This window comes from Garra rufa, chromosome 24 (genome assembly GCF_049309525.1).
Source record: "Garra rufa chromosome 24, GarRuf1.0, whole genome shotgun sequence".
Lineage (NCBI taxonomy): Eukaryota > Metazoa > Chordata > Actinopteri > Cypriniformes > Cyprinidae > Garra > Garra rufa.
Window position 1 is genome coordinate 35,847,008 of NC_133384.1, and position 22,135 is coordinate 35,869,142.

At 37.2% G+C, this 22,135-nt stretch overlaps 3 protein-coding genes across 3 annotated transcripts in view; 2 read left to right on the plus strand and 1 right to left on the minus strand.

Annotated features, from left to right (window-relative positions):
- Positions 1–343: 343 nt before the first annotated feature.
- Positions 344–4,599, plus strand: LOC141300327 (high affinity immunoglobulin gamma Fc receptor I-like). The gene is made up of 7 exons (XM_073830630.1): positions 344–368; positions 1,689–1,733; positions 2,256–2,480; positions 2,552–2,830; positions 2,992–3,273; positions 4,066–4,308; positions 4,409–4,599. The coding sequence occupies exons 1-7, from the start codon at positions 344–346 to the stop codon at positions 4,597–4,599; spliced, it is 1,290 nt and encodes a 429-aa protein (XP_073686731.1).
- A 1,211-nt stretch (positions 4,600–5,810) lies between these two features.
- Positions 5,811–9,896, plus strand: LOC141300329 (high affinity immunoglobulin gamma Fc receptor I-like). The gene is made up of 7 exons (XM_073830631.1): positions 5,811–5,835; positions 6,145–6,189; positions 6,558–6,782; positions 6,855–7,130; positions 7,595–7,876; positions 9,501–9,743; positions 9,850–9,896. Exons 1-7 carry the CDS (start codon positions 5,811–5,813, stop codon positions 9,894–9,896), a joined length of 1,143 nt encoding a protein of 380 aa, XP_073686732.1.
- A 1,514-nt stretch (positions 9,897–11,410) lies between these two features.
- Positions 11,411–22,135, minus strand: part of slc17a7b (solute carrier family 17 member 7b) — a 32,384-nt gene continuing 21,659 nt past the window's right edge. Inside the window, exon 11 of the mRNA XM_073830632.1 lies at positions 11,411–15,040. Coding sequence (XP_073686733.1) covers positions 14,724–15,040 — 317 coding nt within the window. The 3' untranslated portion in view covers positions 11,411–14,723. The remainder of the gene's footprint in view (positions 15,041–22,135) is intronic.

Here is a 22,135-nt window from a genome sequence, read left to right on the forward strand (position 1 = left end):
GTGCGACGGATTGGATTTATCTCACGATTGATTACTCATAATAAAGGTATGTTTTGATTTGGTAGCTATGTTTTTAAGGACACAAATAACTATATTAGCTACTGTTGAAGCATCGGAGACCAGTATGAAGTAAAACATTAGTTAGGCTCAAATTTGTCAATATTATAAAGACTTGTGGGAAGTCTATATAGTAAAAGTTTACAACAGCAAGTTTTACATGCAACGTTTCTATATTTTGTCAAATGCATACTGACATTAAGGCATTTTTAAATGGGACTTAGTTGTCTAAAATTTCAGATTTCTCTTTCATGGCATTCAGCACGGTTCACATAGGCTGATGGACATGAGATCTTTGCTGACACTGTCAGGTAAAAACTCTGTCTGTGTAAAGTGTCACTAATTTTTTGCATTTGAATACTGGCTTTGAAATAGTGTAGAATTACACTGTTCATAATTCTAAAACGGTTTATATGGCTAAAATGTGGAAAATTTCCTAGGTTTTCAGTGTGGTCTCAGACATACAGCAGGTCTTTGTTTTGGTTGTGGGTTGAGCCAGGAAACTGATAAACCGAAACTTGGTAATTTACCAAGCAGCTTGGAACAAAGGAACATTTCCTGTCTCAGTGTGCCCAACCCTGTTCCTGGAGATCTACCTACCTGGAGACTTTAGTTCCAGCCCTGCTCTAACACAGCTGTCTGTTTAATATTAAGTGCTGCCTAAAAGGCCTAAAAGTTTATTTAGCTGGTGTATGTAGCTGGTTCTGGTGTATTTGGTCAAGGTTGGAGCTTTATACAATTTATACACCCCCTTGTCATCCAAGATGTTCATGTCTTCTTTCCTCAGTCGTAAAGAAATTAGTGGACTTCTATGGTGCCCCCGAGTTTGAACTTCCAAAGTGCAGTTTAAATGCAGCTTCATAGGGCTCTAAACGATCCCAGTCGAGGAAGAAGGGTCTTATCTAGTGAAACAATCGGTTATTTTCTCAAAAAAAAAATTGACAGTTATTTACTTTTTAACCTCCAGTGCTCATCTTGTCTATCTCTGCCTCAACTTTGTATTCCGGTTCAAGACAGTTAGGGTAGGCTGAAAAGAAACCCCCATCTCGTTTCCTTCTCCAAATTTAAAATTGTCCTACATCGCTGTTTTACCTTTTTCCGTAAAGGGCGTTTGATCTTTTTTGCATGTTCACTATGTAAACACTGGGTTGGTTCTTCTGCAGTGATGTAGGACTATTTTGTTGGAGGAGAAAATGAGATGGGAGTTTTTTGACCTACCCTAACTGTTTTGAACCGGAATACACAGAGTTCACGCTGAGCTACACAAGATGTGCGTTTGAGGTTAAAAAGTATGTAAATAGTCTTTTTTTTTTTAAATAACCAATTGTTTCTCTAGATAAGACCCTTCTTCCTCGGTTGGGATCATTTAGAGCCCTTTGAAGCTGCATTTAAACTGCATTTTGGAAGTTCAAACTCACGGGCACCACTGAAGTCCTCTATATAGAGAACATTCCTGAAATGTTTTCCTTGAAAAACATAATTTTTTACGACCAAAGAAATAAAGAAAGACATGAACATCTTGAATGACAAGGGGGTGAGAGTACATTATCTGTAAATTTTTGTTCTGGAAGTGAACTTCTCTTTTAATCCAGAAATCAAATCCAGATCTGATTGATCTTTTTATGTCACAGCATTGTTGGTTCTCATAAGGGGGGACAAGGAACAGAAACCAACAGGTAAATATATAAACATAATTATTATGACACACTTACCTAGACCACAACATGCGGTAAAATTCAGTGCCTACAGATGTTTTCTGCCTGATCCTCAAAACAACAAAAGATTTAATAATCACACAGTATCAAATCTGTTCCAAGCACAGCGCTGAGTAAATTTAAGTTCAGATCTGTAATTATTTATAAGGTGTGTTGATCTATTGTCACAAAGACAACGTCATACAACAAGCTTCCAGATATTTCTAGCATAGTCATGAAAAGCATTTATTTATTTAATCCATGCACAAACACATAAATGCATGCATGCAAAAATGTAGGCACACATGCATGCATAAATACAAGCGTGAATAAATGAACAAACAAAAAGTGAACCACGTAGCGAACTTTCTGTTTTGCTGAGTAGACAGCACTAAATTACAATTCGATTACTGCAAATCAATCATATTTCATAATAATAATCTAGTCAGAAAACCTGCTGTTAAAGAAGATGCTTTCTTCATATGTCTGTTTTCTTTCTCTCAGTGACTCTCCTGCCGAAGTTCCCACAGGTGTATGTTGGAGATGACGTCACTCTGATCTGTAACCTTAAAGGAGGGAATAAACCAACAAAATGGTTGTTTAACAGAGCAGAACAATCAATTCAGAATTATTCAATGCTTCTTACCGCAGTGACACCAGAAAACAACGGGGAGTATCAATGTGAGCAGGGTGGACCAAGGAGTGCCCCGCTGAATATTACTGTGCTGGGTATGAACACAAAATAAAAAAATTTTTGACAGTCTGTTCCTCAGCGGTTTCTTATGATCGTTCTCTTTCAGAGCTGGAGCCTCACGCTCAGCTCTCTCCATCTATAGGAGGTGCTGTGATGACCAAAGGAGATGGAAGAAACCTGGTGCTGCAGGTGGATGATGATCTGAAGGACTGGGGTTGTTTTGTGTTGAGGGGAGTGAGCGGCTTCGCTATAGGAGTTCAGGTTGATGAGAAGGCAAAGAGAGCTGTTATATTTGCAGAATTAAAGGACGCAGAAAGAGCCACTTTCTGGTGCAAGAAAAAAGGCACAACACTTCGAAGCAATGCAGTGACGCTGAAAATGACAGGTGACCCCTTACTCATCTCCCTTGTGTATTTCAGATCACCTGTTTGTAATAGTTTAAAAACATGTATGAAACACAAAAGAACATACTTTGAAGAATATTTTTGTCAATGCAATGAAAACAACATTGGAGCCCACTGACTTTCATTGGTGTCTGTTTCTCAGAGCTCATGGTGATGTTGGTTCCTCCGGCCGGTCCTGCACTGCAGGGGGAGCCTGTGACCCTCAGGTGTGAAGTCTGGGGTGGACTGGAACTGGAAAGTGCCGTCTTTCGTAAGAATAGTAAAGAAATCAATAGCTCACCTAAAGGCACATACACCATCACCAACGCCACACAAGATGATAACGGCAAGTACAGCTGCCACGCCACCTACAGGTTCAGCCACATCAGCGCACAAGCTACAAGCCGGGAAGGAGATTCTGATGCTCAGGAGTTAAAAGTTATAGGTAAACACTGTCATACATCACCCTTTTATTTATACAGAACCACTAAAGCAGCATGTACTAACACGTACCAGAAAATATTTTTTGGATATGGCACCATGGTGTACTTTAACATGCGTAAAAATACCATGCAGTACTGCATAACAGTTGTAATAATAATAATAATATAAAAATTTCATATTAACAATAGGCATGGGTGTCGGAAGTAAAATAAATAGGCAAATAGGCAAATGTGGCTAAAGTAAACATTACTGCTCATCATCCCAAGGCAGAGAGGGGCGGGGCGAGCTGAGCTCATTAGCATTTAAAGGAACATGCAACAGAATAGCCCGCTCTTAAAAGGGCTGATTTTGACATGGTAAAATCTGTTTTTATACTACCATTGAAAAATTTTGACCAAAGTATGTTATAGACTTATTAAGATCCTAAAGAATCATATCAACTTGTGGAAAATGGGCATCTGATGACCCCTTTTAACACTGACATTATGTTTACTTAGATACACATTCACAGCAACATCTGATTGCAATTGTGTGAATAGAAACATTTGAAATTCCCATTAAATATGCATTGTGCCTAAAAATCATCCATTTACCTATTGTAAAGCCACAGGCTCTTTTAGTCTTTTGGTTTAATAAAGTGGATTTTTTTTTTCTGTTTTGTTTACTGCCTAATTTAGACCAGACACAAACCAGTAGGAAACAGTGGTACTATGTAAATAGCATTGTATATGAATACTTTATTCACCTGAAATCATCAGTACATTTTCGTACATCAAATTTCTGTGTTTTACAGGTGGGCCTCCTGCTGCTACAGTCATTTCAGAGTCTCATAATAGTCTACAGTGTTCTTGCCCTCTCTGTCCTGCCAACTGCACATCCTACCTCTGGTACCACACACCCCTTAATGACCCATTCGAACGCAGAAGACTACCTGAAAACAAAAAGTATATTACTGTAGAGGAAGAAGGACTGTACAGCTGCCGGATGGACTGCGGGAAAGGTTTCTCTCGTTTCAGCAACTTCTACCGCTACAAAGGTACTCAGACTCATTCAGGTTACTGTACTGATGTATCAGTGCATTCTCACTTTCAATTCTCAGTTCATGATTCTGCAAGCACTTTTCATTTATTTTTTAGCACAACCAGTGGAGTTTGGAGTCCTGCTGTACATACTGGTCGGGCTGGCAGCACTGATTATTCTCACAGTACTGACTGCGTGGATGCTGAAGCGCAGAACATGTGGAGGAATTAATATGCTAGCGATTGGACGGGATAAAGATGAAGACATGCTGACGAGTGTACGCTTTGAGCAAAGGCAGGAATTATAAGGCCTTGCCAATGGAGGAAAATCAATATGAAGAACTGAAGGATACGAAACAGACGAGCAAAGAGAAAGAATGAGGGAATCTGGAAAAAAGCACCACAATAACCACAATAATGTAAACCACTAGTCAACTAACTGCTTTAGTCATTAAAAGCAAAGCTGCCTTTCTATAAACTTGCAGATCGTTAACAGCAGTTTATTGCTGGTTATTATTACTGTAATAAAGATAACGTCAAATAACGATCAATGTGAAAAAGCATCACCGTTGGGATATGTGAAGATGCTTTAAAAGAAAAAAATGTTCTTCATGATTTCTTTACAGATTTGGAGAAATGCAGCATTCCATCACTTGCTCACCAATGGATCATCTGCAGTGAATGGGTGCCGTCAGAATGAGAGTCCAAACAGCTGATAAAAACATCACAATAATGTTTAAAAGCCAAAAGTTGTGTGTTTGTACAAAATATACACGTCCATAATCCATAATAACACTTCCGCAATGAAAAAGCTGTCTGATCGGAAACAGGAAGTTTTTAAGGTAGTTATTGGCAGTCAGATTGTTTATTCAGTTGAATCCACAGGATGTTTGTCCCAGATTATAACATAAAGGGTCACAAGATTGCATTATTTCTTTGAAAACGGCGATAGAGGACAGAGCTCGCAGGATAAACCTTTTGTGAACTGGAGAATACCAATATTTCTTGGATTTAACACTTTGGTGGACAAAGAGTTTTTCACTGGATGCTTTTTTAACCAAGTGAGACAGATTGGATTTTTTTGTGATTGATTACTCATAATAAAGGTATGTTTTGATTTAGCTGTCCTGTTTTGATTTTGCATGTTTTTATGACACAAATAACTATATTAAAATTACCTACTGTTGAAGCATCGGAGACCAGTATGAAGCAAAACCCTTTTAAAACATGTAATTAGGCTAATATATGTCAATATTCGACAATATATGACTTGTGAGAAGTTACAGTAAAAGTTAACAACACATGTTTTGCATGCAACATTTCCTTGGTTTGATATTTTGTCAAATGCATAACATTAAGACCTTTTAAATGTGACTTAGGTTTAAAATTTTTATGCCAAAAAATTTCAGAGAAAGACAATGTCAATAGAAAGGTAAACTTATGAAAATGGTTTCTTTATCAACTGTAAAAAAAGATTTTCTCTTTCTGACGACAGCGTGGTTCAGATCGGCTGATAGACATGAGATCTCTGCTGGCACTGTCAGGTAAAAACACACTGCCACATGTCCAATCACACTAATTTATTACATTTAATAAGGTAGAATTACACTGTTCAGAATCTAAAACTATGTTTATTTCTATGGTCAAAATGTGGAAAATTTCCCAGGTTTTCAATGTGGTCTCAGACAGACATACAGCAGATTTTTTTTTGTTTGTGGTTTAAGCCAAGAAACTGATCATCATATGAGAAACTTGGGACTTTGCCAACAAACTGACCATTTCCTGTCTTTGCATGAACTAAAGCTGTAAATTCTTATCCAGAAATCAAATCCAGATCTTTTTATATGTCACAGTGTTGTTGGCTCTCATACAGGGGAACAAGGGACAGAAACCACTAGGTAAATACATGAACGTTTTTTATGACACACACTTACCCATAGACCACAACACGAGGTGCTGAGTAAATTCAAGTGCAGATCTTTAGTCATTTAAAAGATGTGTAGATCTACTATCACAAAGACAATATCACACAACAAATATCCAGATGTTTCTAGCATAATCATGAAAAACATTTATGCATCCATGAATGAATAAACAAACAAAAAGTGAAACTATAAAACATTCATTCCAGGAAGCACAGAGTAGACAGCACTAAATTACTTTGTTCAGTTACTGCAAATCAATCATATTTCATAATAATAATCTAGTCAGACAACCTGCTGTTAGAGACGATGCTTTTTCATATGTCCGTTTTCTTTTTCCTCAGTGACTCTCCTGCCGAAGTTCCCACAGGTGTATGTTGGAGATGACGTCACTCTGATCTGTAACCATAAAGGAGGGAATAAACCAACAAAATGGTTGATTAACAGAGCAGAACAATCAAATCAGAATTATTCAATGCTTCTTACCGCAGTGACACCAGAAAACAACGGGGAGTATCAATGTGAGCAGGGTGGATCGATGAGTGAGCCGTACCCACTCACTGTACTGGGTATGAACACCATCCTAAACGTTCGTGATTGTCTGTTCCTCAGCGGTTTCTGATGATCTCTCTCTCTCTCAGAGCTGGAGCCTCACGCTCAGCTCTCTCCATCTATAGGAGGTGCTGTGATGACCAAAGGAGAAGGAAGAAACCTGGTGCTGCAGGTGGACAATGATCTGAAGGACTGGACTTGTTTTGTGTTGAGGGGAGTGAGCAGCTTCCCTATAGAGGCCCAGGTTGATGAGAAAGCAACGAGAGGCGTTATATTTGCTGAGTTAAAGGAGGCAGAAAGAGCCACTTTCTGGTGCAAAAAAGGTGAAACACTTCGAAGCAATGCAGTGACGCTGAAAATGACAGGTGACTCCTTACTCCACTTCCCGTTGTATTTCAAAGCACCTGTTCATAGTTAATGGTATAGCTCACCCAGAAATACAAATTCATGTTGTTCCAAACCTGTATGACTTCTTTCTGTGAATGACAAAGAATTATTTTGAAAACTGTTTTAACTGTTTGTGTTCATGCAATAAAAGTCAATGGGGTCCAAAACAAAAATGGATCACACTGACTTTAGTTTTATGGAGTCTTCTTGAATTTGCAGTTCACTTTACGATTCACTATGGAGACTACTGTCTTTCCCAGAAAACTCTTTTTGACTAATTTTCTGTAACTTTCCTGCATTATATGACATCAATATTTTGGTTTCATTTTCCTACAAGAATAAAGTGTCAATTCTAAAATACTTCAAATCTGCTTAAAGTTTAGATGGCGGTTTCTTTCAGTAGCATGTGCAGTCTGACCTGTGTTTGGTGTCTGTTTCTCAGAGCTCATGGTGATGTTGGTTCCTCCGGCCGGTCCTGCACTGCAGGGGGAGCCTGTGACCCTCAGGTGTGAAGTCTGGGGTGGACCGGAACTGGAAAAGGTGGTCTTTTATAAGGATACAACAGCAATCTACAGTTCACCTAAAGGCACATACACCATCACCAACGCCACACAAGATGATAACGGCGAGTACAGATGCCACGCCACCTACAGGTTCAGCAACATCAGAGCAGAAGCTGAACAACAGGAAGGATATTCTGAATCACAGGAGTTAAAAGTTATAGGTAAACATGACAACACCTCTAATACTGCATGTACTAACAGTATATTTTTGGACATGGTTCCATGGTGTTCTTCAACATATGTAAGAATATCATGCAGTACTATGTGTAACAGGAGAGATAATAATAATAATAACAATAATATTTGACATTTAAAGCAAATTCAAGTAAACTAAAACTAAATTTAAAAATCATCATCTCATCACTTTCTCTTTTAATGTTTTCACTGACTGCACGCAAATACAGTATACTGCAGCCAGCATAAGTCAATTCTTTTAATAAATCAGTCAGAATCAATGAACTCAAGTTATTTGCTTAGATTTGTCTAATAAATAATTAATTAATGGCTGAATCTGTCAGAATGGTTACATTTATGCATGTGGTAGATGCTCATAAACCAAAGTGACTTGTCTAATTAAAGAGATAGTTCACCCAAAAATAAAAATGATGTTTATTTGCTTACCCCCAGGGTATCCAAGGTGTAGGTGATTTTGTTTCTTCAGTAAAACACAAAGATTTTTAACTCAAACTGTTGAGGTCTGTCAGTCATATAATGGCGGTCAATGGGACCCACTGCTTTGTGAGTCAAACAAATTTGTATTTACATATTTTTTTTACCTCTGATTCACCAATGTCCAGCTGTCCTGACCATGTTCACAACAGCCAGCGCATGATGAAGAGCAACCATAAGTTCAGTCGGTCAGGCTCAAACGTTGGGAGTCGGTGAAAAATCGACACTCCCGGATGAGTTTGTGCATGCAAACATAATCTGTTAGTTTTTAATCGGTTGCAACAATCTTGATAAGCACAAGTAATTACCAATTTGAGTATCCATCGTAGCCACGTTATTTCTGTGTAAGCAATAAGTGACGGATATGCACGACAGATCACTTCCACGCATACATCTTCTATGCCAGAGCATGTTGAAGTGTCACGCGCCAGTGTATCAGAGGTAACAAATGATATAAATACGGTTCGGTTTCTTGCACAGACTGATTGTTAGGTGGTTTAAGACCTCAAAGTATCGTCATGAGCAGCAGGGTTTAATTTGGTTTTGTCTGTGCATGTTTTTTTGACTCTCAAAGCTGTGGGTCACATTGACTGACATTATATGTCTGACAGACTGCAACGGCTTGAGTTAAAAATCTTCGTTTGCATTCTACTGAAGAAGTCACTTACATCTTGGTTTCCCTGGGGTTAAGCAGATAAACATCAAATTTCATTTTTGGGTGAACTGTCTCTTTAAGATGTGCATCCACTAGTTATTTAACCCATGATCTTAGCATTGTCAGCACCACGTGTCACTAGTCGAGTTTCAAATCAGCTACTGAATTAACAACATCAACAGCCATATTATGTGTACTTACACATACACATTCATGAAAACATCTGAATGTGAATAATAAATAATGAAATTCTCGTCACATTTGCCTTTCACCACAACAGGCTTTCTTGGTTTATTGGTTTCACTGAAGGGGGAAAAGTTTAATATTTTGTTTAATGCCTAATTTGGGCCAGTCACAATTCAGTAGGGAATGCTGGTACTTTGTAAATACCGTTGTATATGAATACTTCGTTCATCTGAAATAATCAGTATGGTTTTGCGAGTCATGTTTCTGTTTTACAGTGGGGCCTCCTGCTGCTACAGTCATTTCAGAGTCTCATAAGAGTCTACAGTGTTCCTGCCCTCTCTGTCCTGCCAACTGCACATCCTACCTCTGGTACCACGCACTCCTTAACGACCCATATGAAAGTAGAAGACTATCTGGAAATGAACAGTTTATTACTGTAGAGGAAGAAGGACAGTACAGCTGCCGGGTGGACTGCGGGGAAGGTTTCTCCCGTTTCAGCAACGTCTACAGCTACAAAGGTTGGCTGTTCTGATGTATAAATACATACACTGTCACTTTCAGTTCTCAGTTCATGATTGTGCAAGCACTTCTCATTTATTTTTATGAAAAATCTCTGTCTTTTAGAACAACCAGTGGAGTTTGGAGCATATGAAGAACTCAAGGCCAATTAACAGGAGATAAAACAGACAAGCAAAGAGAAAGATTGACGGAATCTGGAAAAAAGCACCACAGTATTGTCAACCAATAATAGCTGCTTTAGTCATTACTGGCAATGTCGCCGCCTTTCTATAAACTTAACTGTAGTCTAAAGTGGGTTGTTACAATTATTAGTGTATTAAAGGTTACACTGATAATATCAAATAATGATTAATGTGAAAAAGTAGCTTAACCATTGAAATATGTGAAGAAAAAAAGTTCTTTTTAAAATGTTCTACATGATTTCTTCACAGATTTGGAGAAATGTTGCATTCCATCATTTGCTCACCAATCGATCCTCTGCAGTGAATGGGTGCCGTCAGAATGAAAACCCAAAAACATCACAATGATCCACAATTAATCCACACCAATCAAGTCCATCAGTTACCATTTTAAGAAACCAAAAGCTATGTGTTTGTACCAAAAATACGAGCCCATAATCCATAATAACGCTTCCTCCAGTGAAAAAGCCATAAGAATGAGAGTCCAAAACATCTTAATGATGGATATGACTCTTGCAAACATGCAGCTTTTGGCTTCCCGAGATGTTAACTGATAGAATGGAGTGGGGACTGGAGTGGTGTGGATTACTTGTGAACTATTTTGATGTATTTATCAGCTGTTTAGACTCTCATTCTGACGGCACCCATTCACTGCAGAGAATCCATTGGTAAGCAATTGACGGAATGCTACATTTCTACAAATCTGTAAAGAAATCATAAACATTTTAAACACTTTTTCACATATCCCAATGGTGATGCTTCTTTTCACATTAATCATTATTTGATGTTATCAGTGTAACCTTTAATACAGTAATAATAACCAGCAGCATTAAGTGTTTTTTTATGTGACATCATTTTGCATGTTGTTTTTATAAAGCGCTTTAAGAACTTGTCCTGACTATAAAAAGCAATGCATTTTGAGCTTTTGCAATTGAGAATGTATATCAAATAGAGCACAGCTGTATAACTGAATGCAATATGCAGTAATAAACTTTTGTTCATTACAGCTGTAATTTAGTCTTTCTCCACTAAATGGTATACTGGTGTTATCATCAAACCCAGTTGTGTCGAGGTTCACCACAAGAGGTCACTGCAAGATTTATATGCGTGTTTAAACTACTGTGTAAATTAAATCATAGTGTGGTTTCCCTGGATTTAATGCTTTTGCTTGACTATCTGCTTGCAGATGTCAGCACTTTTAGTCTGACAATCATTTATGCATCACAGACACAGATCCTAACTACATTATCATCACAGTAATTTATTAGAAAAGATATAGATTAATCTCAAATGTGGCTTAAGAACTCCAAGAATTGCTATTGTAAATATGTGTACTAAAATGCATTCATTTTATTTATCTACAAATAAATGCATAGGTAGAAATGCAATCATATACATATAGTTTTAGTAGGTTAAAAACAGTATTTTGATCTGTTTTGGTCTGTTTGCACACTGCAGCAATGATAGAATTAATCACAATGATGAAGTTTAATCATTTAAGTCGCTTTATCACAAGTTTTTTTATACATTCACATTTTACAAGAGAACAAATACGTAGGAAACAAACCCCATTTTTTCAAATTGTGCTCTCGCGAGACCTCTGGATTTCCAGGGTAGTAATTTAGTCTTTCTCTACTAAATGGCATATTGGTGTTATCATCAAACCTAGTTGTGTCGAGGTTCACCACAAGAGGTCACTGCAGGATTGATTTGCTTTCCTGATTTGGGTGTTCAAATTAAAGTATATAAATTCTGGATTTAAGGCTTTTGCTTGACTATCTGCTTGCTAATGTCAGCACTTTTAGTCTGATATTCATTTATGCATCACAGACATCCTAAATACACTACAATGCATTATCATCACAATAATAGAGTAGAAATTATATAGGTTCATCCCAAACGTGGCTTAAGAACTCCAAGAATAGCTAGTGTATATATATATGTGTACCAAAATGCATTCATTTTAATTATCTACAAATAAATGCATAGGTAGAAATTAATTCATATTGTATAAACCATTTTAGTAGGTTGAAAAGAGTGTTTTGGTCTGTTTACACACTGCAGCAATGATAGAATTAATCACAATGATGAAGTTTAATCATTTAAGTCGCTTTATCAGAAGTTTTTTTTTTTTTTTTTACATTCACATTTCACAACAGAACAAATACGTAGGAAACAAACCCCAAGAAAGAAAAAGACACAAACGCAGTGATGTGTTGCAAACACGTTCTTCTACAGAGAGACGGGATTTCGTCATTAGTGAATCTTATCTTAATTATTCAGAGATAACCACAGAAATATCACTTCATTTCTATGGGATCTGCTTCTTGATTGATATTAAAGAAATAGTACTTAATGTAATTCTGTCATCATTTACTTGTTCTCATGACTTTAATGTAAAAAAAAAAAACGACAGGATGATTTTTATTGCATAAATGACAAAAAAAAAAAAAAATACTGATGCAAGTGATTTCTTTAGAAAAAAATGTAATATATATTAATATATTGAAATACAATTTAAAATCCAATTAAAAATATTAATAGAAAATATAAAAAAAAAAAATAGAAAAAAACTTATTGATTTTCTTCATGCAAAATTAAATTTAAAATTATTTTGTGAAATTACGAGTTAAGAAAAAGAGTTTTGTCATGAGATTCACCATTTTATTCAAAGTGCAACAGATTCTTACAGAAAAAATAAAGTTATAGATTTTGGATGATGTGAGGGTGAGCAAATGATGACAAACCTTCATTTTTGTGTGAACTACCTCTTTAAGATGCTGATGTGTGAGTACATGAGAGTATATTGAAAATGTCACGTGCCATGCTGAAGAGAAAGTAAGTGCTGAATAACATCTGACTTTAATTTGAGCTAAACTGTGTTATTTCTTTTTAATCATGACCACATTATCTACCGTTTTATGGTTCTGTTCTTATCTATATGTGAGATTAAACAGCTAAATGGTGAATGTTGTTTATGTTGAGTGGAAGCCCTTCACGCAAACGGTCAGCGCTTGGCATCATTTTTATCGGACTTGGAACAAAAAAAAATAAAGGCTGAACATGACGTTTCAAACAGACAAATTAGAAATAAGTGAATAAAGAAATGTTTCAACTTCAATACAAATTGTTACAACTCTACTACGTGGTTATGGATTAAATACTTAAAAAATATAAATAAAAGATGCAAAAAATGAATGGTTAAAGAGAATTAGCTATCAAAAACTAATGTCAATGCTATTATAAGCTCATCCAAATGAGACCGCGCTAGTCTGTTAATGTATATTATTTATCTACGAGATTATCATTGAAAAGGGACCAATACTACACACCTCACAGTATTGGCACATGAGATCAATTCCCTAAATCTGGTTTTGTTTTTTAATTGGAACTATACTTTAGTTGTTCTGCAAACAAGGATTTCACCTTTTACAATTCTGTCACAATTTATGCAGAATGGCAATTGTATTTCATAACAGTAATACTGTTAAACCCTTGATGATCAGTTTAATTTAGGGATGCACCAAATGTTCGGCAACCAAAATTATTCAGCCGTCAATAGCAAGAAAGCTCTTTCGGTGTTCAGCTGAATAAGCAAAAAGGACGTATAAAATACACCGAACAATGACAAGATATGACCAAATAGAGGCGTACACTAATGCAGCAAACATGTCAGCAGTGTGGAAGCATTTAAAACTGTCTGAGAAGGATGCAAAAATCATTACAAGCACCGACAGCGAGAGACTGTTTAGTATCACATTGCATGTCTTCCATGAGAAGACAAAGGGCTGGTTGTTGCTGGTTACTGTATGATGACAGAAATCACCAAATGGCCTTAAACCATTAGTAAATAAACGACAGAATGTTATGTTGTCTAATAAAGCTAATAATAATATTAGCCAGGGTTCAAAGTCAAAAGCATGAGGAAAATTAGCATGATTAAAATCATTCATGAATCTGCTGCTGTCTGCAAAAAGTAGTACTGAGGTCTTGCAGGTTTCCGCCAAAATAAAAGTCAACGTTAATAAATGTTAGCATTGTAATTTTACTGTTGTTCTGTAAAATAAAAATAAAAAAGACAAAAATAATGATAATCATTACAACAGCTCTATTAATACATTTATTATAACACTCTCCTTTGCTCAGCAAGGCTGCATTTATTTGTCCATTAAAAACACATGCCTGATTCAAGAAGGGGGTCTTAAAAATGGCCAAAGAGTATTATTTTACTAACTTATTAATTTTAAGTTAAATTGTGCTTTGTTGGTAGGCTATAATGTCTATTAGAATGTTAAAAATGTTCAGTGTTACATAAATATTTTTAAATTGTTGTTTTGTAATTGAAAATCTTTGAAAAGCAAGACAAAACTATAAAAAGCAAATATTGGCTATTTAATTATACAATACAATGGTGAAAAAATTAATGGGGGAAAACACAAAAAAACATGTTCGGTAATCAACCTTCAGCCCAGTGTGTAATTTTGTTCAGCTTCGGCTTTGGCCAAGAATTTTCATTTCGGTGCATCCCTAGTTTAATAGCTAAAATACACAACAAGGGAGTCAAAAGTTTGGACACAACGACTAAAATGACGTTTTGTATGTCCAAACATTTGACTTGTCAGGCTCCGAACGTCCACACACACTCAAAACAAACGCATACACACTCTGACATACGGTAATTGTGTTATTTTTTTCTAGTTTGGGTTAAAACCACTTCAGACTTCCTCTGTCTCAGTCCGTTTTTGTACGGCGGGAGGAAAAGCCAGTCTTTGTTTTCCACCCTCCCATTCCCATCCAGCTTTACTGTTGATCTCTGAGCCTCAAAACCATTCGCTCCTTTCCCTCTCCTCCGTATAAGTAGCTATTGGTTCCCACAGGTTGGACATATTCCTCTGTTCTGTCCCAGTCTGAGGCCCAGCTTCCTCCAGCTCCGCCCCCTCCAGTCCCCGCCCCATTGGGGTCACCTGATTGGATGGTCGCTCCGTAGCCGCCTCCCGTTGAGCGGTACAGCTCTTCCGTTTCATTGGCCAGCTCGTCTTCTCCTAATATCCCACATTTGTCCTCGCTTGTGTTCTCTGGCTCCGCCCACGGCTGCTTCTCACCCGATGCAAAGAGACCTGAGCGTTAAAAAAATCGTTACTATGAGCCGAGATTTATAGTGTTATTTATTTATTTAGCAGGTGTGAACCTCAAGAAAATGGTCAAGAAATCTGTAAAAGTCCATTCACTTAAAACCAAATAGAGAAAACTGTCTATTATTGAAAAAAATGCCTATTTTTAGGAGCACACAGCTGTGAAAAACATGTTTTTTTTTAAAGCCTCTTTCATATTTATTAATATTTTTAATTTTTTTTAATTTTTAGATTTATGATCTACTGAACACTAAAAAACTGTTTTGTAATTATAAAAGTCTTTACTTTCACTTTCGATCAACTCGTTTTTACATTATATTTATATTCATTAATGTTTATTTTATTTCAAGTAACATTTTATGGTTTTATTTTTGCTGAATAAATTTATTAATACAATTTGCTTGTTAAACCCTCTTTTAAATGTATTAATATTTGTAATACTTTTTTTTTACATTTATTTTTTAGTCTTTTTTATTTTACTTGTAGTCATTTTAGCACATCAATGTAAACTTAATGAAAACAGTGGCGGACTGGCTGTCTGGACGTTCGGGAGAATACCAGAACGGCCGCTGCAGCAGGACGGCCGTCGGCCTCTGTGCAGCCGTCACAGTTTTTTTCTTCTTCTTTTTTTTCCTTGCTCATAATTTACTGTTGTTCTATATACAGTAAAAAAATATAATTCTCCACCCTCCGTACCTTCAGTCGATTTGCATTACAGTATTTGCGCTTACCATCGCTTGTCCAAAACTGAGCATAATGTCTAAAAGAAAAGTTATGACTGCTGTGCATTTACACTTGACTGAACATTGATCTGTTCTTATGCTGTCTGGGTACCGCAGATACTCAGATTAAAAACCATAAAGCAAAACATTTCTGTGAAACGAGTTAGGTAGAACAGAAGAAAGCCATCATTTTGTTGAAAAAAAAATCGTATTTTTACTTATTTTAATAAAACATGTATAGCAACCTGCATTCGTTAAAAGAAACTATAAATAAGGCAACACAAGCTGTAAATTGTTTTAAAGCCTTAAATGTTTTTTTTTTTATATAATTTGTAACTATTTGTACGTATATGCACATGTGATTTTCTTATTGCTTTTTCTATTTTATTATTCTATTTTTCTATTATATTATCTATTTTATAACTAGTGTCTTAGTTTATAATATTTTGATGCAATTGATGTTATTGCCCTTATATGTTCGTTGTTTTAAAGACTGCAATTAAAAAAGAATGAAAATAAATAAATAATGCTTTTTTTAAATAATGGCCTTTTATTTTGTTGAACGAACAATGGATGGCGTCACCGGCCAGATTTGGTTGACCAATCGGCGTAAAGGGGCGTGTTTTAGCCTAGACCCATATTCACTGACTATTAGACGTATACATGTAGTCGTTCAATAGTGGTCTAACTGATGTCTAGTCTATCTTTGGGCTTTCTTTAGACGTCTATTAAATTTTCACTGACAGCACAAATTCAGTCTTGTTTTAGCCTAAACCCATATTCACTGACTATTAGACGTATACATGTAGTCGTTCAATAGTGGTCTAACTGATGTCTAGTCTATTCTTGGGCTATGGTTAGACGTCTATTCTTGGGCTATGGTTAGACGTCTATTCTTGGGCTATGGTTAGACGTCTATTCAATTTTCAGTGACAGCCCAAATTCAGTCTTGTTTTAGCCTAGACCCATATTCACTGTCTATTAGATGTATACATGTAGTCGTTCAATAGTGGTCTAACTGATGTCTAGTCTATTCTTTGGGCTTTCTTTAGACGTCTATTAAATTTTCAGTGACAGCCCAAATTCAGTCTTGTTTTAGCCTAGACCCATATTCACAGTCTATTAGACGTATACATGTAGTCGTTTAATAGTGGTCTAACTAATGTCTAGTCTATTCTTGGGCTATGGTTAGACGTCTATTCTTGGGCTATGGTTAGACGTCTATTCTTGGGCTATGGTTAGACGTCTATTCTTGGGCTATGGTTAGACGTCTATTCTTGGGCTATGGTTAGACGTCTATTCTTGGGCTATGGTTAGACGTCTATTCTTGGGCTATGGTTAGACGTCTATTCAATTTTCACTGACAGCCCAAATTCAGTCTTGTTTTAGCCTAGACCCATATTCACTGTCTATTAGACGTATACATGTAGTCGTTCAATAGTGGTCTAACTGATGTCTAGTCTATTCTTGGGCTATGGTTAGACGTCTATTCTTGGGCTATGGTTAGACGTCTATTCTTGGGCTATGGTTAGACGTCTATTCTTGGGCTATGGTTAGACGTCTATTAAATTTTCAGTGACAGCCCAAATTCAGTCTTGTTTTAGCCTAGACCCATATTCACTGTCTATTAGACGTATACATGTAGTCGTTCAATAGTGGTCTAACTAATGTCTAGTCTATTCTTGGGCTATGGTTAGACGTCTATTCTTGGGCTATGGTTAGACGTCTATTCTTGGGCTATGGTTAGACGTCTATTCTTGGGCTATGGTTAGACGTCTATTCAATTTTCACTGACAGCCCAAATTCAGTCTTGTTTTAGCCTAGACCCATATTCACTGTCTATTAGACGTATACATGTAGTCGTTCAATAGTGGTCTAACTGATGTCTAGTCTATTCTTGGGCTATGGTTAGACGTCTATTCTTGGGCTATGGTTAGACGTCTATTCTTGGGCTATGGTTAGACGTCTATTCTTGGGCTATGGTTAGACGTCTATTAAATTTTCAGTGACAGCCCAAATTCAGTCTTGTTTTAGCCTAGACCCATATTCACTGTCTATTAGACGTATACATGTAGTCGTTCAATAGTGGTCTAACTAATGTCTAGTCTATTCTTGGGCTATGGTTAGACGTCTATTCTTGGGCTATGGTTAGACGTCTATTCAATTTTCACTGACAGCCCAAATTCAGTCTTGTTTTAGCCTAGACCCATATTCACTGTCTATTAGACGTATACATGTAGTCGTTCAATAGTGGTCTAACTAATGTCTAGTCTATTCTTGGGCTATGGTTAGACGTCTATTCTTGGGCTATGGTTAGACGTCTATTCTTGGGCTATGGTTAGACGTCTATTCAATTTTCACTGACAGCCCAAATTCAGTCTTGTTTTAGCCTAGACCCATATTCACTGTCTATTAGACGTATACATGTAGTCGTTCAATAGTGGTCTAACTAATGTCTAGTCTATTCTTGGGCTATGGTTAGACGTCTATTCTTGGGCTATGGTTAGATGTCTATTCTTGGGCTATGGCTAGACGTCTATTCAATTTTCACTGACAGCCCAAATTCAGTCTTGTTTTAGCCTAGACCCATATTCACTGTCTATTAGACGTATACATGTAGTCGTTCAATAGTGGTCTAACTAATGTCTAGTCTATTCTTGGGCTATGGTTAGACGTCTATTCTTGGGCTATGGTTAGACGTCTATTCAATTTTCACTGACAGCCCAAATTCAGTCTTGTTTTAGCCTAGACCCATATTCACTGTCTATTAGACGTATACATGTAGTCGTTCAATAGTGGTCTAACTAATGTCTAGTCTATTCTTGGGCTATGGTTAGACGTCTATTCTTGGGCTATGGTTAGACGTCTATTCTTGGGCTATGGTTAGACGTCTATTCAATTTTCACTGACAGCCCAAATTCAGTCTTGTTTTAGCCTAGACCCATATTCACTGTCTATTAGACGTATACATGTAGTCGTTCAATAGTGGTCTAACTAATGTCTAGTCTATTCTTGGGCTATGGTTAGACGTCTATTCTTGGGCTATGGTTAGATGTCTATTCTTGGGCTATGGCTAGACGTCTATTCAATTTTCACTGACAGCCCAAATTCAGTCTTGTTTTAGCCTAGACCCATATTCACTGTCTATTAGACGTATACATGTAGTCGTTCAATAGTGGTCTAACTAATGTCTAGTCTATTCTTGGGCTATGGTTAGACGTCTATTAAATTTTCACTGACAGCCCAAATTCAGTCTTGTTTTAGCCTAGACCCATATTCACTGTCTATTAGACGTATACATGTAGTCGTTCAATAGTGGTCTAACTGATGTCTAGTCTATTCTTGGGCTATGGTTAGACGTCTATTCTTGGGCTATGGTTAGGCGTCTATTCTTGGACTATGGTTAGACGTCTATTCTTGGGCTATGGTTAGACGTCTATTCTTGGGCTATGGTTAGACGTCTATTCTTGGACTATGGTTAGACGTCTATTCTTGGGCTATGGTTAGACGTCTATTCTTGGGCTATGGTTAGACGTCTATTCTTGGGCTATGGTTAGACGTCTATTCTTGGGCTATGGTTAGACGTCTATTCAATTTTCACTGACAGCCCAAATTCAGTCTTGTTTTAGCCTAGACCCATATTCACTGTCTATTAGACGTATACATGTAGTCGTTCAATAGTGGTCTAACTAATGTCTAGTCTATTCTTGGGCTATGGTTAGACGTCTATTCTTGGGCTAAGGTTAGACGTCTATTCTTGGGCTATGGTTAGACGTCTATTCTTGGGCTATGGTTAGACGTCTATTCTTGGGCTATGGTTAGACGTCTATTCTTGGGCTATGGTTAGACGTCCATTCTTGGGCTATGGTTAGACGTCTATTCAATTTTCACTGACAGCCCAAATTCAGTCTTGTTTTAGCCTAGACCCATATTCACTGTCTATTAGACGTATACATGTAGTCGTTCAATAGTGGTCTAACTAATGTCTAGTCTATTCTTGGGCTATGGTTAGACGTCTATTCTTGGGCTATGGTTAGACGTCTATTCTTGGGCTATGGTTAGACGTCTATTCTTGGGCTATGGTTAGACGTCTATTCTTGGGCTATGGTTAGACGTCTATTCTTGGGCTATGGTTAGACGTCTATTCAATTTTCACTGACAACCCAAATTCAGTCTTGTTTTAGCCTAGACCCATATTCACTGTCTATTAGACGTATACATGTAGTCGTTCAATAGTGGTCTAACTGATGTCTAGTCTATTCTTGGGCTATGGTTAGACGTCTATTCTTGGGCTATGGTTAGACGTCTATTCTTGGGCTATGGTTAGACGTCTATTAAATTTTCAGTGACAGCCCAAATTCAGTCTTGTTTTAGCCTAGACCCATATTCACTGTCTATTAGACGTATACATGTAGTCGTTCAATAGTGGTCTAACTAATGTCTAGTCTATTCTTGGGCTATGGTTAGACGTCTATTCTTGGGCTAAGGTTAGACGTCTATTCTTGGGCTATGGTTAGACGTCTATTCTTGGGCTATGGTTAGACGTCTATTCTTGGGCTATGGTTAGACGTCTATACAATTTTCACTGACAGCCCAAATTCAGTCTTGTTTTAGCCTAGACCCATATTCACTGTCTATTAGACGTATACATGTAGTCGTTCAATAGTGGTCTAACTAATGTCTAGTCTATTCTTGGGCTATGGTTAGACGTCTATTCTTGGGCTATGGTTAGACGTCTATTCTTGGGCTATGGTTAGACGTCTATTCTTGGGCTATGGTTAGACGTCTATTCTTGGGCTATGGTTAGACGTCTATTCTTGGGCTATGGTTAGACGTCTATTCTTGGGCTATGGTTAGACGTCTATTCTTGGGCTATGGTTAGACGTCTATTCTTGGGCTATGGTTAGACGTCTATTCTTGGGCTATGGTTAGACGTCTATTCTTGGGCTATGGTTAGACGTCTATTCAATTTTCACTGACAACCCAAATTCAGTCTTGTTTTAGCCTAGACCCATATTCACTGTCTATTAGACGTATACATGTAGTCGTTCAATAGTGGTCTAACTGATGTCTAGTCTATTCTTGGGCTATGGTTAGACGTCTATTCTTGGGCTATGGTTAGACGTCTATTCTTGGGCTATGGTTAGACGTCTATTAAATTTTCAGTGACAGCCCAAATTCAGTCTTGTTTTAGCCTAGACCCATATTCACTGTCTATTAGACGTATACATGTAGTCGTTTAATAGTGGTCTAACTAATGTCTAGTCTATTCTTGGGCTATGGTTAGACGTCTATTCTTGGGCTATGGTTAGACGTCTATTCTTGGGCTATGGTTAGACGTCTATTCTTGGGCTATGGTTAGACGTCTATTCTTGGGCTATGGTTAGACGTCTATTCTTGGGCTATGGTTAGACGTCTATTAAATTTTCAGTGACAGCCCAAATTCAGTCTTGTTTTAGCCTAGACCCATATTCACTGTCTATTAGACGTATACATGTAGTTGTTCAATAGTGGTCTAACTAATGTCTAGTCTATTCTTGGGCTATGGTTAGACGTCTATTCTTGGGCTATGGTTAGACATCTATTCTTGGGCTATGGTTAGACGTCTATTCTTGGGCTATGGTTAGACGTCTATTCAATTTTCACTGACAGCCCAAATTCAGTCTTGTTTTAGCCTAGACCCATATTCACTGTCTATTAGACGTATACATGTAGTCGTTCAATAGTGGTCTAACTAATGTCTAGTCTATTCTTGGGCTATGGTTAGACGTCTATTCTTGGGCTATGGTTAGACGTCTATTCTTGGGCTATGGTTAGACGTCTATTCTTGGGCTATGGTTAGACGTCTATTCAATTTTCACTGACAGCCCAAATTCAGTCTTGTTTTAGCCTAGACCCATATTCACTGTCTATTAGACGTATACATGTAGTCGTTCAATAGTGGTCTAACTAATGTCTAGTCTATTCTTGGGCTATGGTTAGACGTCTATTCTTGGGCTATGGTTAGACGTCTATTCTTGGGCTATGGTTAGACGTCTATTCAATTTTCACTGACAGCCCAAATTCAGTCTTGTTTTAGCCTAGACCCATATTCACTGTCTATTAGACGTATACATGTAGTCGTTCAATAGTGGTCTAACTAATGTCTAGTCTATTCTTGGGCTATGGTTAGACGTCTATTCTTGGGCTATGGTTAGACGTCTATTAAATTTTCACTGACAGCCCAAATTCAGTCTTGTTTTAGCCTAGACCCATATTCACTGTCTATTAGACGTATACATGTAGTCGTTCAATAGTGGTCTAACTAATGTCTAGTCTATTCTTGGGCTATGGTTAGACGTCTATTCTTGGGCTATGG

What these genes read in the sequence shown, in the direction of transcription:
- LOC141300327 (XM_073830630.1), top strand. Translation starts at nt 344, where the DNA reads ATGAGATCTTTGCTGACACTGTCAG. An exon ending in AGTGACGCTGAAAATGACAG is followed by an intron (nt 2,831 to 2,991) that starts GTGACCCCTTAC and finishes TCTGTTTCTCAG; the next exon opens with AGCTCATGGTGATGTTGGTT. An exon ending in CAACTTCTACCGCTACAAAG is followed by an intron (nt 4,309 to 4,408) that starts GTACTCAGACTC and finishes TTTATTTTTTAG; the next exon opens with CACAACCAGTGGAGTTTGGA.
- LOC141300329 (XM_073830631.1), top strand. Translation starts at nt 5,811, where the DNA reads ATGAGATCTCTGCTGGCACTGTCAG. An exon ending in CAAGGGACAGAAACCACTAG is followed by an intron (nt 6,190 to 6,557) that starts GTAAATACATGA and finishes CTTTTTCCTCAG; the next exon opens with TGACTCTCCTGCCGAAGTTC. An exon ending in GTACCCACTCACTGTACTGG is followed by an intron (nt 6,783 to 6,854) that starts GTATGAACACCA and finishes TCTCTCTCTCAG; the next exon opens with AGCTGGAGCCTCACGCTCAG.